This window comes from Musa acuminata, chromosome BXJ2-9 (genome assembly GCF_036884655.1).
Source record: "Musa acuminata AAA Group cultivar baxijiao chromosome BXJ2-9, Cavendish_Baxijiao_AAA, whole genome shotgun sequence".
Classification (NCBI taxonomy): domain Eukaryota; kingdom Viridiplantae; phylum Streptophyta; class Magnoliopsida; order Zingiberales; family Musaceae; genus Musa; species Musa acuminata.
In genome coordinates, this window is record NC_088346.1 from 12,834,135 (window position 1) to 12,849,989 (window position 15,855).

The window sequence follows — 15,855 nt, forward strand, 5'->3', positions numbered from 1 at the left end:
AGCTTCAGCTAGTTGATCTTGCTAACTCACCTTAGTTCTGTCTGTACAATTGCTTATTGACTTCCTTGATACAAATCTTCAGAAGCGATCAGGATACCAGATCATTCAACTGTATAGTTTTGATGCCCTTTGTCATGATTCCATTGTTCTATTTACACAATCTGTTTCAGTCTTCTGAAATTTTCACATTCCAAATGGTATTTAGATGTTCGATTTCATCCAGCAACTGCAGATGCATAATAGTTGGGTGCAAGCGAATTTTGAACTCTCTTTTAATCATACACCACCTGTAAATGAAATAATGGATTAGCTATTCAACTTGATCTATCAGAAAAGTGAGTTGGAACATGATTGTCAGATATCTAATTTTAGAATAAAAAGATTGTGATATAGCAGACGGCAAAAGGCACACACACAGCTAAAGACACTCATGAACCACAGAACTCGAGAAATCTAACTTAATTCAGATGGATGCTTGTATCATATGAAACATCTATACGTATCTATGATGGAAATAAAAAAAAGCTATCAAAATCATTTTTGTATGTGAATTGATTTAGTGATTTTAGTTTCACTAGCATGGGGGGTACAATGTGCCACCAGTGCATGCCGTTGGTATTCACATGTCCATCCCATTAGGTACGAATCCTGTGCCTAGCATGAATCATGTTTCTAGTACCGTACATGTCGATCACTATGGTTCATCATGGTCGCTTTGGTCAGAACGTGCCACTTATGCTTAAATAGTATTATGCTGCACAATATTCCCAGATCTGAACATACATCCGGGAATATATGTTCTGACTTCTACTTTGTATGAGGAATAAGTGTCAGATAAGTCTTTCTATCTTTTACTTCTCAATCTTTCCTCAACATAAATAAATGCCTAGAAATTGGTCATTATGCAACTAAATTATGTTTGAGAGCTGTCGCTACTTATTTTATGCAATTTCTTTAGCAAATGAGTGCAAATTCTTAATACTTTATGCTAATGCATTTACTTGGAAATTTGTTCTTGAAGCCTCCTACAGTTGGTCAATTGTGTGAGGATGAATATAGTAAAATCAAAAGGGAATGGCATTGAGAAATCCTTGTCCATCGAAGAGCGGAAAGCTAAGGTAAGTGTGCTTTGTGAATGCTTTTGTTTTTCAATCTGTTGTTTACTTTATTGTGACTTAAAATATCTCAAATGCGTATACTATGTAGTCTATAGCACCTATGACTACCGTAATCTTTTTCAACATCCAGTATTCCTTCTGATGAGAAAATTGGTCATGTGTCCTGCCATTTAGATAAATGAAGTTCGTGAAATCTTGGGTCCAATGGTCAATATGCTTCCAAACTTCTGTTCAGATGCTTCGGTATCGAGGTATCTACGTGCAAGAAACTGGAATGTGGAAAGGGCAAGTAAGATGCTGAAGGAATCTCTGAAGTGGAGATTGGAATATAAGCCAGAAACCATTCGCTGGGTATGCATATATTTCTTTTTGTAAAGATGTGCCAGTCTAGCTAAAGTGCTCATCTGGTCTACAAAGTTACTTCAAGAACCTGATAAATCATGAAAATTAACTTCAATCCTCCACAGAGTAGAAATAACCTACTTAAGATTACCATGAGGAATATATTGACTAAAGTACTATAATTATCAGATATATTTCTGGAAAGAAACTAAGTAATTTAATGAGAATACTGTAACAAAATATACCTCAATGTTCATTGAATCTTATAATGGAAGCTTGAGTGAAATGCAAATTGTGTTAAGGAACTTTGACATGTGACTTGAAATGATAAATAAACTAAACAAATTTAAGATTACTAACCCATGTTCATACTTTTTCACATGATACCAATGAAACTCCCTTTCCATCTTCTAGGAGGATGTTGCTCATGAAGCTGAGACTGGAAAAATCTACAGGGCTGACTACCTTGACAAAAATGGAAGAGCTGTTCTTGTTATGAGGCCTGGATTTCAGGTTCGAGTAGCCAAAGTAACATATTTTTGAGTATTCAATTTTAGATTTCATTGTTTAGATCTTGATGCGATATGAAAACTTGAGCAGAATACTAGCTCAAGTGAAGGACAAATCAGATACCTGGTCTACTGTATGGAGAATGCCATTTTCAATTTAGCAGCAAATCAGGAGCAAATGGTGTGGCTCATAGATTTTCAAGGCTGGACTATGGCAAGTGTATCAGTAAAAGTGACTCGTGAAACAGCTCATATTTTGCAGGACTACTATCCCGAAAGGCTGGGACTGGGAATCCTGTATAATCCTCCAAGGATTTTTGAATCATTTTGGAAGGTATGGCCTTAATTTCACATGCTATATCATCCACAAAACCTACTTTTCTTGGAGTAAACTAACAAAAACAAAATCATAGATTATCCAAAAGTGATGCTAGAACAAAAAAAATCATATACCTCTGATTTTTTGTCTCTAAATAACATATAAATATATGTGTGTATATAATACATATATGTCTATTTAATGCATTTGGATGAAATTTAACAGCTTTACATCTTTTAGATTTCCTTATGTGTAAAAGTTTATTTCTGCCTCTTCTCCTATTTTGCAGATGGTGAAGCCCTTTCTTGAGCATAAGACTCACAAAAAGGTGAAATTTGTTTACTCTGATAACACGGAGAGTCAGAAAATAATGACTGACCTCTTCGAAATGGACAAACTGGAATCTGCATTCGGGGGCCATAATCCAGCCGGGTTTGATCTCAACAAGTATGCTGAAAAGATGAAAGAGGATGATCAGAAGATGTCTGCTTTCATGGAATCAGCTTCTTCTGTCTTCTTCCAAGAACAAGCCCATGTTTCTGTTCTCCAACCAGAGTTCTCAGTAACCAAACATCAGTTAGAATCCTCATCTGATTCATCTCCCTCGAGTGATGCTGAATCTCCCAGAAGAGTAGATACCAAGATTTCATCAGCAAACGAGATGAAAGAACAACTGAACTGCAAGGACACCACAATTGCTGAATCAGGGGTTTCACATCCGCTGATCCATATGAATGACTTTGCATAAATGATGTAATGTCTCTTCTTTGTTTAGTGCAGCTGTGTGCATAAAATCAGAATAAAGTATATCCTCTGGCAACAGAATTCTATTTTCACAAAATTTCCCAATATAAGAGATTAGGCAAGCAATACGAAGGGCAGCTTTTGGTTGGTGTGCTGGCAAGTAAAAGGTACAATTATAGGTTGGCATTAGACCCTATTTTCCCTTTGTATTGTGAATTTTTGAAAAGTTGGCAGATAAAAACCATATCACCAGTAAACAACATTGCAATTGAGATTGATGAATATGCATGGATCTCAATTTACTCATGTAACTGGACAGTTTTTTCTTATAAAGTTCCATGTTTTGTAGAACAGAGATTTGAACATGGTATTGTCTTATGCACATATTTTGCATTTGCTAATCTATGTTCATCTGAAACCACCTCACTGTGAGGCTTGGCCTCTGTGAGACCAAATTTAGACACTCCAAACAAGAACAAGTTGACTTGACAGTCCCTGATTTCTGTGAAGAATATTTGCATAGTTTGGACAGTTCAGAAAAGACCAAGTTGACTCGATTCAACTCCTAACCATTTTTCTGTTCCTTTCAAACGCATCCAATGTAATCATCCCAATGAATCAAGTCAGTCAATCAAACGAATTATATCCAGAAACATAGTTCCAAACTAGTTTTTACTAGAAATTCAGCCTCTAAACCCATCGAATATTAAGTCCAAGAAAATTTCCATTAAGACCACCAATAGACTTAGTTCAACCAAAAGCCTAACCTGAACTTGTAACAGCCTAATTCAATCTGGGTCAGAAGTTTAATCAATGATAGTAAAAATGATTATAGGCCACTGAAGACATGCTCAATGCCAATAATCTCTGCAAAATATGCATAGTGGCTAATGAAGGTATGGGTGTGTATTTGGCACGACAAAACAAGAACACGCCGGAAGGTATATCACCACAACTTTAGCTTGACAAGTAAACAAAAACGATGCTTTCGAGAGCTTTATTGCACATATGCCTGTTATGAAATGCACCTCACAAATGCATATTTTCTGTCAGTTGTATGAAGCTCTCACAGTACATTGACTAATTTGCTCAAAAGATGATGAAAGATGTCGCACTACATTCTAAGACTTTCCAATTCATGATACAACGAAACAAAGCTCAAGAAATACACAGTACAAATGAGTTTCCTTCGTGATAATACGAGGTAATTGATCGTTTCAAAACTTATGTGCCTCTATTTGCCAAGAATCAGAGCTAAATCTCATCTAAGTTCAAAAAATTGATAACACCACCAGAATGCATCTTCTGGAGTGGCTCTAAACAAATTTTTTTCTCATTGCAACGACATGCAATATAACAATTTTGCTCAGTCAAATTTCTTGATATATTGAAAAATCATAATCAATTCAAAACTTCTTACACCGTGAATGGATGACAATGTAAAGAATTATGATTATCAAAATTTGAAAAGGAAAAGAGAGAGTCCATCAATGAATATGATCCTTCGTAAATATTACATATATTGTACCAATGTTGGGGAAGTCCTAGACAGGATAGTTGCACAAAGAAATTTACAACTATTCACCATTAGTGTACCAATGTTGAAACTCCAAATGCCATTAACAGCCTCTAAAAATATTACATATATTCCTAAAAATTAGTAGTTTTTCTATTTGTCCCTTTAAATTTAAGTTCTCAATTATAGAGAATGTTTGTCTATTATTTTATCCTTGTCATATATTAAAGCATGTGTTATGTATTTTTAAAATTTTAATATTTTTAAAATTGACCAGTAGCCATGGTTAATAGTGTGCCATTGAATAGCATGTGCTTTCAATCCACAAAGATTACTCACTCACCATGACTTGATTGGAAGCATGCTAACGGGAGTGGCACACATAAAGAATCTATATATTTAAAGATATTTATATATAAGGTCTAAACATTTAGATGGATATGTATGATAGTTTAAATTTTGAAGAAACAAATATATTATTTCCAAACTTTGAAAGGATAGATCTGTCAAAGCCCTAAGATAGAAAGTGTAACATTATACCCCTAGTTTCACCCATATCTTATATGCATGATTAAAGTATGATACCACATTTTAAATTTTCATTATTATTATTGATATGAATGCAACGGAAAATAGATAATCATAAAATAGATAATCGTGTACACAATATTATTATCGATATTTAGTAAGTATGCTATCTTACTAAATAAAATGACAAGGTTTCTCATGTACACAATATTTTTGACACCTGTACATAATTATAACATCTAACCAAAAGAAAACCCAAATATAACATGATTAAAATTTATACATATAAAATGTCCATAGGCCATCGTCCATATTTACAGTGGTATGGGCTTGCATGTGCTCACTTCCCTATCCAATCACTTGGGTGGGATACTAATATCCTTATCTGCAAAATAGGGTCTATAATGAGTAATCACTCAGTAAATACAAACCTTTATAGCTTTATTCAGGTGAGCATACATCATTTCATGTATATCATATTTTAAAATCATCATAAGACAATTAACAGTAAACACCTCATCCTGTGATTTCTTTAGCAAGCATAACCACCTCATCCTATAATTTCTTTAGTAAGCATAACCATACAACATAGTATACGTATAATAAGGACATAAAATTCTATATCGGAATAATTCGAAATGCTTATATGCATACGTAGGAAACATAAAAAAATCATGGACTTCTATATCTCATATTATAACATATACATACACTCCCACCCCACGCTATCGTAATATATACATACACTCCCACACCATACTGTCACGGACTTAGCTGGTTTTGCCTAAGTCGTGCGGCACCCTTGCGTGTCCGTCCGCAAAGGTCAGCCTCCCCGAAGCCTCCCATTGTCCCTTAGGACCAACAAAAGAGAGAACGGGCTAGAGAGAACGCCTCAATCGGGATCCACAAGCAAACTTCTCCGAAAAACACTTCATAGGCAATGCAAATTACAAACAGACTTTACAAGCTCTGAACAGTGGCACCACAAAGGGTAAAATGGTCCATTACAGACCGAAAATCTCTCGCACGTGTCCACATGACACAACCTTTATTTACAAGCCTAAAGAGGCCACCAACCCAACTAAAATGGGACTATTAAGCCTTCGGCCGCCCCTCTACATGCTGTACAAGGCATGAACATGCCAAAAGACACGGACATACATAAGCATTACATCAAACATCCTGTTTCGAAGTTTGTTCGTGACATTCTCCCCCACTTATTCCTTCGACGTCCTCGTTGAAGCCTTTGTGAACACTGTAACTCCTTGCCTTTGCTGAGTCTTCAATCTTCCGCTCTAGCTACAATGCGCCTCTTGGCTTCTAGCTGCTCTTCGCTGTTGTTTTTGAGTAGTCGAACCTTTGATCCGCCATGCTGCTTCAACTCACCAATGACTCTGACTCTGGTGTGGGGTTGGCTGAGTTGTGTTGATCCTTGTTGATTCCTACGGATCCCCCAGATGAAGGAAAAGACCATCCTTACTGCGCCAGTCTCTCAAATTCCTCATGCTGCTTGAACTGGGTGGATGCTTGTTGGAGCTTTTAACGAGCATCGTCTCACAAACTGCTGAAGTTTTAGGTCCTTCCTCCACAAAATTTGCTCATTGACTCTTCTTTCACTTAGTTGTCACATCTAAGTAGGTTCGCATCACTTCCGCTTTCGATTGACATTTCGTTGGGAAATGAAGCGGACAATCTATTCTCAGTACCACTGATCACCATTGGTAAGGATTTGACAACTATTGTCTTCCATTATCTTCGAAGGGTCTTTGAACTTATGCAGAGCTCCTCTGCTGGATAGATAAGAGAATTGGGGTACTCGGTTTCGCATTGCCACGGGACTATGTCGTGTGTATCGCATTGCCACGAACTGTTCCACCACGATCCGCTGCACCATGTCGCCTCCTGGTGACATCTCCATTGCATTCGGATCCTTGTGGAATAAACTCGAATTGTGAACCCTCCAAGTGTGGCCTCTGCCAATACATCGCAGGGTCTCCTCCACCTTCGATTTTGTTCGCTCCTTTGGCAATCGACCTTCATCCACCCACTCTTGGGTCACACCTAGATGAAGCACCGCTCTAGGACAGTCCGTCGCCTAGTAGCTCCCGAAGTCCACCGACTTCACTGTAATTTGTGCAATATTGTCTGGATCCTGGGCCTCTGCCCCTACCAGCACAATCTCCGCTGCGCACCGCTTCCTTCATGACAACTTGAATGACAACACTATGGCATATTCTTCAAGAGTACCCGCCTCTGCGTCCTCTTGCCCCGTGCTAAGGCCTTCTGAACCCAACTTCGCCTCCGCAAATTGAGTTGCCTTAGTTCCTCCATCAAATGCTCCTCCGAGATAAGGTGCATGTGCCCAGAAGCTCCCTTCGTCTTTGGCACCATGCAAGATGAGTCCGCTTCGTCAGAATGAAGGACCCATGGAACAACATGATCATACTCTTGCCTCTGCAAGAGTTCATGTCCTTGACCTCTGTCTAAGGAAAGCACTGTGCCTCTGCTCCATGTTCCAACTTCTATGCTGGCTCCCTTCATGCGGCTTGAGTACTTCGCCAAGTTACACCCAAGTTGCTCTACTCCTCGTTTTTGCATTGAGTCGATGGTGGCCCTCGCGCCCACCATTCCACGGGTCAGCCCTCCCTTGAGTCCGATCTCCACATCGACTCCAAGTGTGCCTTCATTTAAGTTGCTTTGGGTCGCTCCCCCACTTGATCTCGCAATGCATCCTCCAATGCATTCTCTCAAGCGAGATCATGCGACAACTCCTCGCCGCTTGATCAGTCCATCGAGCTTCGTGGAGTTGTTGTTTGTTGAGGTACTCCTCCTCAACATGTGAGGTCCGTCTCACATGATTCTCCCTCTGGAGAGCCGGGACTTATCCCTCCTGGATAACTGTCCCATTGGAGCAACATCTCTCTTCGTTTCGGAGACCACCATCCCCTTGGACTACTCCGATCTGCTGAACAAACTGTGCATTGTTCTGCCTCCTGCAAATGCACTTGCTAGATTGCGACTCCACGTCAATACAGCCCCCGCTGCACCACTCAAGGCCTAGCAACATGCTGAACTCATTGCACACTTCAGCCTCCTACGGACGTATCCTTCACATGCCGAAGAGAAAGTTTCAATGCTCCATGGCGCCGAGTTACGGTTGCCTTGGGATGGCCACGAACATTCCATCGTCCGCATACAAGCCCATGCATGAGTACCAAATTCTTCGAGTTAGCAATTCCCCTCACCTCTGTGAGCTTTGCATAACTCTTTTGGTCGTTGAGCAACTCATTCCACCTTGGATGGTCTCATCCTTTACCAAGCGCCTCGCTTGCCTTGAGCACCATCAAGTATGGTTGTCAACGTTGAGCCGTAGCTCAAACTCAGCCATCCCAACCTTTGTGCGCTCCACATTCATCCAAGCTTGCCTGTTCTCGTGGTGCCTCTTGCGTGAAGGGTTGGCCATTCCTCTGAATGCCAATCTCAGATGCCCGCTCCTCTAAGCGACTCCTTTTCCCTACATCTCCATGCCCGTTTTCCCCCAAACGGTCGTGCGTGTGCTGACTGCCCTCAACGCAGCCTCGCTAGGTCCCCCACGTTTGCATGCTAAGTGTTTCTATGAGTGCTTGTCCCGCTCTGATACCATCTGTCACGGACTTAGCTGGTTTTGCCTAAGTCGTGCGGCACCCTTGCGTGTCCGTCCGCAAAGGTCAGCCTCCCCGAAGCCTCCCATTGTCCCTTAGGACCAACAAAAGAGAGAACGGGCTAGAGAGAACGCCTCAATCGGGATCCACAAGCAAACATCTCCGAAAAACACTTCATAGGCAATGCAAATTACAAACAGACTTTACAAGCTCTAAAAAGTGGCACCACAAAGGGTAAAATGGTCCATTACAGACCGAAAATCTCTCGCACGTGTCCACATGACACAACCTTTATTTACAAGCCTAAAGAGGCCACCAACCCAACTAAAATGAGACTATTAAGCCTTCGGCCGCCCCTTTACATGCTGTACAAGGCATGAACATGCCAAAAAACACGGATATACATAAGCATTATATCAAACATCCTGTTTCGAAGTTTGTCCGTGACAATACGTCATAATATATACATATACTCCCACATTGCACGTCATAATATATACGTGCACTTCTATATCATATATTATAATACATACGTGTACTCCCACACTACACGTCATAATGCATACGTGCACTCCTATATCGCAAGTCATATATGTATATTGCACATCGAAACATATTCTTGCACTCCCACACCGCACGTGATCATATAAACTTGCATATAAGACATTTTTATCACAATTCACATATTTTTATGCTTACAAGATATATACATTTATATTTAGGTCATGATGATCATATTATTCAAAACATACTTTTCAAAATACATTATGCATATGATAATATATACGATCAGTATTTTACCGTGAATTAAGCTTATACTTACCTAATTTAACTCAAAAAATGAATATGCTAGTGAAAGGTCACGTTTCTTAATGATCGAGTGTACTAGGGAGCGATAAACCTTTCTTCTTTCTTAGAGCTAGGGTGTCTTGGTCTCCATGAGAAAAGCTGAGAGGATCACTTGAGGTCTATGGTTCAATCCCATTAAACCTCCTATTAAGTTTTCTTTTCTTTTATCTTTTTTTTTCTATTTTTCTTCCTTTCTTTTCCTTTCTTTCATTCTTTTTTTTCTTTCTTTTATTCTCGGAGATCTATCTCTTTCCTCCTTTCTTCTTCTTCCTCTTTTCTTTTTCTTTTCCTTCTTTATTCTCTTTTTTTTCTCTAATCTCACAATCGAATGCTTCTATCTTCTCTTCCTTCTCTCTCTTTTCTCCCTTCTCTTCTCTTCTACAGACACAAACTTATCTTCCTTTTCCTCTCTCCTTTCTCCCTTCTCTTTTTCTCTATTCTTCCCTTCTCTCCCATTGACGCAGTCTCTGTTTTCCTCGCAAGGCAAAGGCTGTTAAGAGATGCATGGGAGATGGGAAGAAACCCCCCTCCCCTCCCTTTTTTGTCTTTTAACCTTTTGTTATTTAATCCTTATAATATCTATATTTATAAATAGATCCTAGAAAGATAAAAATATTATATTCTTTCCTCTAAATAAAAAGTTTAGTCCTATAAACTTCACGTATCTAATCCTGAAATTAATCAAGATTGATATATATTCATGTCATCAATCTTATCATAATATCGCTTATGACTTAATATCTTAAAACTTATATAAAAACTCAAGACATTATCCATATCAAAGACTGATTCTCAAATATAAATATTTCTGCTCTATACTAAATAACTAAGATAACTTCAATTATCAAAAGCCCTCAAAAATATCTTTGAAACTAATACTTTCCATTAGACCTCGAAGCATTGCTTGATACAATAAATTATAACCAACTTCAAATCTCATGATAACTTTGCTTAAGAAAAATTTTAAAATAATAATATATAATCTGAAAATTTTATTCATGTCTTTATATATCCATATAAGTCAATTTGAGCCAATTTGAGCCAAATTTAGTTTGACAACAATACCATGTTTTAATCTAAATTCATTCTTCAATCTCACATATGTATCTTAGCATTTTTATATCACACTTTTCTTTAATTTACAACTCCATTGAATTTTTTATTATTTTATCCATGCTTGAGTAGCTTATTATTTTCTACATACATAAGGTCTAAAACTTAAACTTCCTTACTTTAATTGTATTCAAACTCATTCAAGTCTTAATATTCACTTAAGGCTGATTAAAATTCAATCGTAACTTCTAGTCACTATATGCATACTTATTACCATAACTTAACCTCATATTTAAGTTTGCTAGTATACCTTGGGTTATTGCACTATATTTAACATAAACATTAATATTAATACATGCTTAGCCAATATTTCGTAGAATACTGAGAATGATATTTTTGGAAAGTATGTACTTCAATCTTCAAAGTCGAAAACATGAGCATATTATTCATCATATTTATGAAATATAGACATCACAAATCATATCATAAAGTGAGAGTAACATATATATATTATTTATGCTTCTATTGACATGCTAGTTGTAATTCAATATATGTAAGACTTGAGTACTAAAAGAAAAATAAAGAAACAAAAGATTGGTAGATCATATAAAGCAACAATACATACCTTCATATCAGTTTCCTAATTTTTGTGCTGGGGCCTTCGCAAATCCTAGCTTAGACTGTAGAGTTCTCACCAATTTCTCTACGGGGGACATGCTGTATCTTGTGCCAATCACGTCCACCTACTTGACATCTTTGTTCTAGAGTTGGGCATCCACCAATGGCCAAGCGCTGCAGTGAGGCAGGCATTCCTTCCCCCGGAAAATATGTGAGGTTGCCACAAGATTGTAGTCGGAGATCTTCGAGTGACGCTGGCAGTCCCTCTCCAGCCAAGGAAGAAAATGTACAACATTGAGATATTTCCAAAGTTTCAAGAGAAACAAGATGCTGAGAAGAAAGTGAAACAAAATTGTCACACTGGTCAATCTTCAGTTTCCTAAGGGACCCTAGGTCTTGAAGGTGCTCTCTTGTTATAGATCCAAGTCGTGGAAATTGGGAAATAGTCAGAGAAGAAAGAGAGGTGAACTGATGAATCGATTCAATTATTGCAAGTCCACATTTTGCGAGTACCAATTGTTGAAGGGACGAAAGCATAGGTAGAGCAGATAATGCTGGACATTCTCTAATCTCAATGTCTTCAAGCGAGTTTGGAAGTTGTGGAAGTTGTAGTAAGTTGGAGCAGTCTGATATGACCAGCTTTCTGAGGCAAGGCATTTCATCTTGTACTAATTCAAACCCCCTCTCAAGAGTCTTCAAATTTGATATGGTGATCATCTCCAATGATGGAAATCCTGCAAAATTACCATCACCAGAAAGTGAACCAAGGTCTGTGACTGTGTGCAGTCCTTCCAAGAACAGACATTTGAGATTCCTCAACCTTCCTACAGGTGGGAGCCTCTCCGATCTTTCACAACCATAAAGTCTTAATGTTTCCAAATTCATGGACTGGTCTCCAAGCCAGCTCGGGAATTCAGCACCTTTGTAATTTTCTATCCATAGGTGTTTGAGGTTGCTATTTGGGCAGAGCTGTTCGATCACATCCCTTCCACCTCCACTTTGTGAAGCAGGGCTTCTGCAGTTAGTCCATCGCAGAATCATAGTTTCGAGATGTTGTTTGGTACCTAAACTGGCCTCCATGGCATCCCTCACATCAACAATTTCAAGCTTTGAGATGCAAATTTCTCCTCGAAGTTTCAAGCCCTTCAGTTCACTTATCCCGCATCCGCTCTCCGAGGAAACTGAGAACCTTGAAAGAGTATGCAGAGAAGTCAATCTGCCAAGTCCTGGTGGCATAACAACATCACTCCATCTATGTCTACAGTTTTCCCAATCTAGACGCAGACCCAGATATCGTAGATTAATTAAGTTGCTCATGCCTCTGGGTAGCTCCACAAGCTTCTTACAGTCACCAAGTTCTAGCAGTTGCAGATTGTAGAGGCTGCACAATGATTCAGGCAACCTCTCAATTTGAGTACCTAAAAGGTTAAGGTACCTCAGGTGAATAAGATTTCCAATCGAATCTGGCAATTCTGTCAACTCATTTCTCCTCAAATCTAACACCCTTAGACATCTTAGGTTCGTGTAAAGATCACGCGGCACCTGCTTTGTGGGAGTGCCATTTTCACCGAGCAATATAAATGTTCTAAGTTTCTTATTCTGATATAACTTCTGAAATATTGGAAGCTCCATGGGGAAGTTACATGACAATGCATAGCGTGCATTCTCAGATTCACTGAATGATGCATCATTCTCGATTCTTAGACATTCATGTGCAGAAACAGATTGTGCTAGTTCATGAATTAGGCCAGGCATTTTGTACTTCTGTTTCTGGTGGTGACGACCATTACAACCCTGGAAAAATGACCATCGGAGCAGAGAATCAAAGTACCTATACCCAATATATTCTGCTGATCTGCAGTCCCTAGGTTTGGCTAAGCCCACTGCGACCCAGAACTCTACCAATTCCTCTTTGTCGAACTCATAACCATTAGGAAATATGGAACAGAATGCAAAGCACTGCTTCAGATGCAAGGGCAAATAGTCATAGCTTACCTTTAATGTCGACAAGATGCCATGCGCTTCGTCTTCTGGATCTGGTATGTCGCTGAGGATACTCCTCCACTCTTCAGTTCTGGAGTACAAGAGGCCACCGATCGAGATAATTGCCAAGGGCGAACCATGGCATCTTCTCACAATTTCTCTACCAACGTCATGATCGGTAGGTGCTTGTCGGAATGCGTAGCTGCAGAACAGGAGCCAGCTATCGTTTTCACCCAGCCCATTCAACCATATTATGGACGAAGGGCGTGGGCGCATGTATGTCAGAACCTGCTCACTCCGGGCGGTGACCAGGACTCTGCTACCTTCGCCTCCGACCATCAGAGGAGCCTGCAACGTGTCCCAGAACGAAAGGTCGTTGTTGCACAAACCATCAAGCACGAGCAAGAACTTCTTTCCGAGGACCAGCTCCCGAAGCTTACGCTGCAGCAAATCCAAGCTCAAACCACAGCAACTCTTTTCGGTGATCGATTTAATGATCTCTTTTGTGATCCTACACACGTCGAAATCGCGCGAAACACCAACCCAGATCTTCAAAAAAGAAGATCTTTCGATTTCCTCGTCGCTGAAGACAAGCCTGGCCAGAGTTGTCTTCCCGATTCCTCCTGGTCCGATGATGGCAACGACAGGCACACTTCTCCCCTCTCTTTGGGAAGAATTAGGGGCGCCACTCACACCGCCGCCCTGCCTCAAATGCATCAAAATCTCTTTTTTTTCCTCCTCCAAGCCCAAAACTTGATAGTCGCCACGAAGCGAGCCAGTATGTTGAGGAGTTTGTTGTGTGCTGTCTTGTTGTCTCCTCCTCGATTCTCCCTCTCTTAACTGGAAATCATTCCTGCGCTGCTTGATCTCCTCAAACTTTTCCTTGATCTCCTTGATCTTTACCGAGATCGTCCTTTGACGGTAGACCCAAGTGAGACAAGGAGGAAAAATGTCCCACGGCCGCCTCCTTTTCCGGGAGCCAGGGGAGAGACGAGCCTTCTCCAGCTTGGCGATATCGAGGCCGATCTGGAACTCGTCGACGAGGTCCTCGACGTCAAAGGCGAAGTCTTTGAGGTCGGAGAGCCATTCGCGGACGGTTTGGTCCTCGATGAAGCGGGTCTCTTCGGCGTCCTTGAGGATGGCGCTGATGTGCTCGCGGTCGCGGCGGAGCTTGTCGATGTCAGCCTCCACGTTGAGGAGGGCCTTGTGGTTGGCCCAGACCCACTGCAGGCCGTTGACGCCGCCCTCCACGGCCTTCTCGGCGATCTTATCAACGACAGGGCCAACGCCGGTGGCGAGAGAGAAGAGCTGCATAACGGTGGCCCACCGCGCCATTTCAATGGAGCTCCTGAAGCAATGTTAGCAATGGAAGGGGGTGAGAGAGAGAGAGAGAGAGAGAGAAGACGATACCATCTCGGAAAGTCAAGTCAACGGAACATGATACCATTTCATTTGTTTTTCATTCCCCTCTTTCTTTGACCGATTTTTCTGAAAATATCTCTCTTTTTGTTTTTCTAAGATAACGCCCCGTTTTCTTTTTTTTTTCTCCCGCAAATAGCATCCTATTTTTTTAGTTTAAAAAATATTCTTTCTTTTTCTCCGCCCCACCAATGTCGTCGATGCTTCCTCACTTCTCACATTTGACTTGTTACATCGCTCGTCATAATCATTATTTTTTTATACCATTGTTTACAATAAGGTTGTCCCCTACGCTTACGTTGACCCGGTAAATAAAGGATGGAAGGGAGGTGAGAGAGCTAACGTTGACCCGTTATCTTATTGTCTTAATTTTTCTTGAATACATATACTAATCAGCTTATTCATTACATATATTATAGTAAATCTTGAGTCAAACTAAAGAGAAAGATAAGAATTAATTACGTAAGAAAAGACTCATTTATATTCATATATAATGCTTTAAGTTTTACGGTCTTATTAGTCATATTGTGAATATGATCATGAATCTTTCGACTATCATTAAGTCATAATTAATTTTTTTATTAATGTGTCAACCAATGATTTATCAATATATTTAAACTTATTTTTAATAATCCTCAAATATTCATGTGTGTTAGTTACTTATTTATAATAATCATTCTTATGAATATTAGACTATATCTATTAGATTTTTTCGAAGTATATATTTTATTAATTTATTCCATAATACTTTCGAGTCTTTCAATAAGTAAGGCTAGATCAAGATGTAATATATATATTTTAATCATTTTGAATAATTTAAATCAAAGAATACAGAAATACTAAAAGCATAAATGCAAGGAAAAACTACTATAATAAACAAAAATAAAATAATAATAATACTTTGAGTTTCCAATAATATGATGAACTATTAATATAATTCATATTTCATCTTTTAGTGAAATATTGATATATCTAGTATTCACTCAAAAATATTATAGTTATGAAGAACTATTATTATCATTGTAAAATAGTATTGCTACTCTTGGGTATACAATCAAGTATATCCAAAATAGTATTATTCAGTCCCATCACATAATTTAAATTCTTTAATATCATTTAATATTTATTTTTAATATAATTTTTATAAATTATTAGTCCAAATCATTTTGACAAACATAAGACTAACACAAGAATATAAATTATAGATTAAAACAAC

The 15,855-nt window shown here is 39.1% G+C and overlaps 2 protein-coding genes across 3 annotated transcripts; one reads left to right on the top strand and one right to left on the bottom strand.

The window, feature by feature from the left end:
• The first annotated feature begins 286 nt into the window (after window positions 1–286).
• LOC135623196 (uncharacterized) lies at window positions 287–3,383 on the top strand. Its single transcript, XM_065125853.1, has 5 exons — window positions 287–1,118; window positions 1,293–1,469; window positions 1,875–1,973; window positions 2,061–2,303; window positions 2,578–3,383. Exons 1-5 carry the CDS (start codon window positions 1,050–1,052, stop codon window positions 3,034–3,036), a joined length of 1,047 nt encoding a protein of 348 aa, XP_064981925.1. The 5' UTR covers window positions 287–1,049; the 3' UTR covers window positions 3,037–3,383.
• On the bottom strand, window positions 2,398–14,652 carry LOC135586312 (putative disease resistance protein RGA3). Of its 2 annotated transcripts, none has more exons than XM_065125851.1 (2): window positions 11,245–14,652; window positions 2,398–2,966 (listed from the first exon to the last, which is right to left on the bottom strand). In XM_065125851.1, the coding sequence occupies exon 1, from the start codon at window positions 14,553–14,555 to the stop codon at window positions 11,295–11,297; it is 3,261 nt and encodes a 1,086-aa protein (XP_064981923.1). In that variant the 5' UTR covers window positions 14,556–14,652; the 3' UTR covers window positions 2,398–2,966; window positions 11,245–11,294. The 2 variants fall into 2 exon arrangements, with proteins under 2 accessions (XP_064981923.1, XP_064981924.1); XM_065125852.1 differs by lacking the exon at window positions 2,398–2,966 and adding an exon at window positions 3,528–5,461.
• Window positions 14,653–15,855: the final 1,203 nt, after the last annotated feature.

Bases quoted from the DNA above. Each gene is read 5' to 3' on its own strand.
- LOC135623196 (XM_065125853.1), top strand. From the start codon at position 1,050: ATGAATATAGTAAAATCAAAAGGGAATGGCATTGAGAAATCCTTGTCC. The intron at 1,470-1,874 runs GTATGCATATAT...TCCATCTTCTAG, and splicing joins AGCCAGAAACCATTCGCTGG to GAGGATGTTGCTCATGAAGC. The intron at 1,974-2,060 runs GTTCGAGTAGCC...AAACTTGAGCAG, and splicing joins TTATGAGGCCTGGATTTCAG to AATACTAGCTCAAGTGAAGG.
- LOC135586312 (XM_065125851.1), bottom strand. From the start codon at position 14,555: ATGGCGCGGTGGGCCACCGTTATGCAGCTCTTCTCTCTCGCCACCGGC.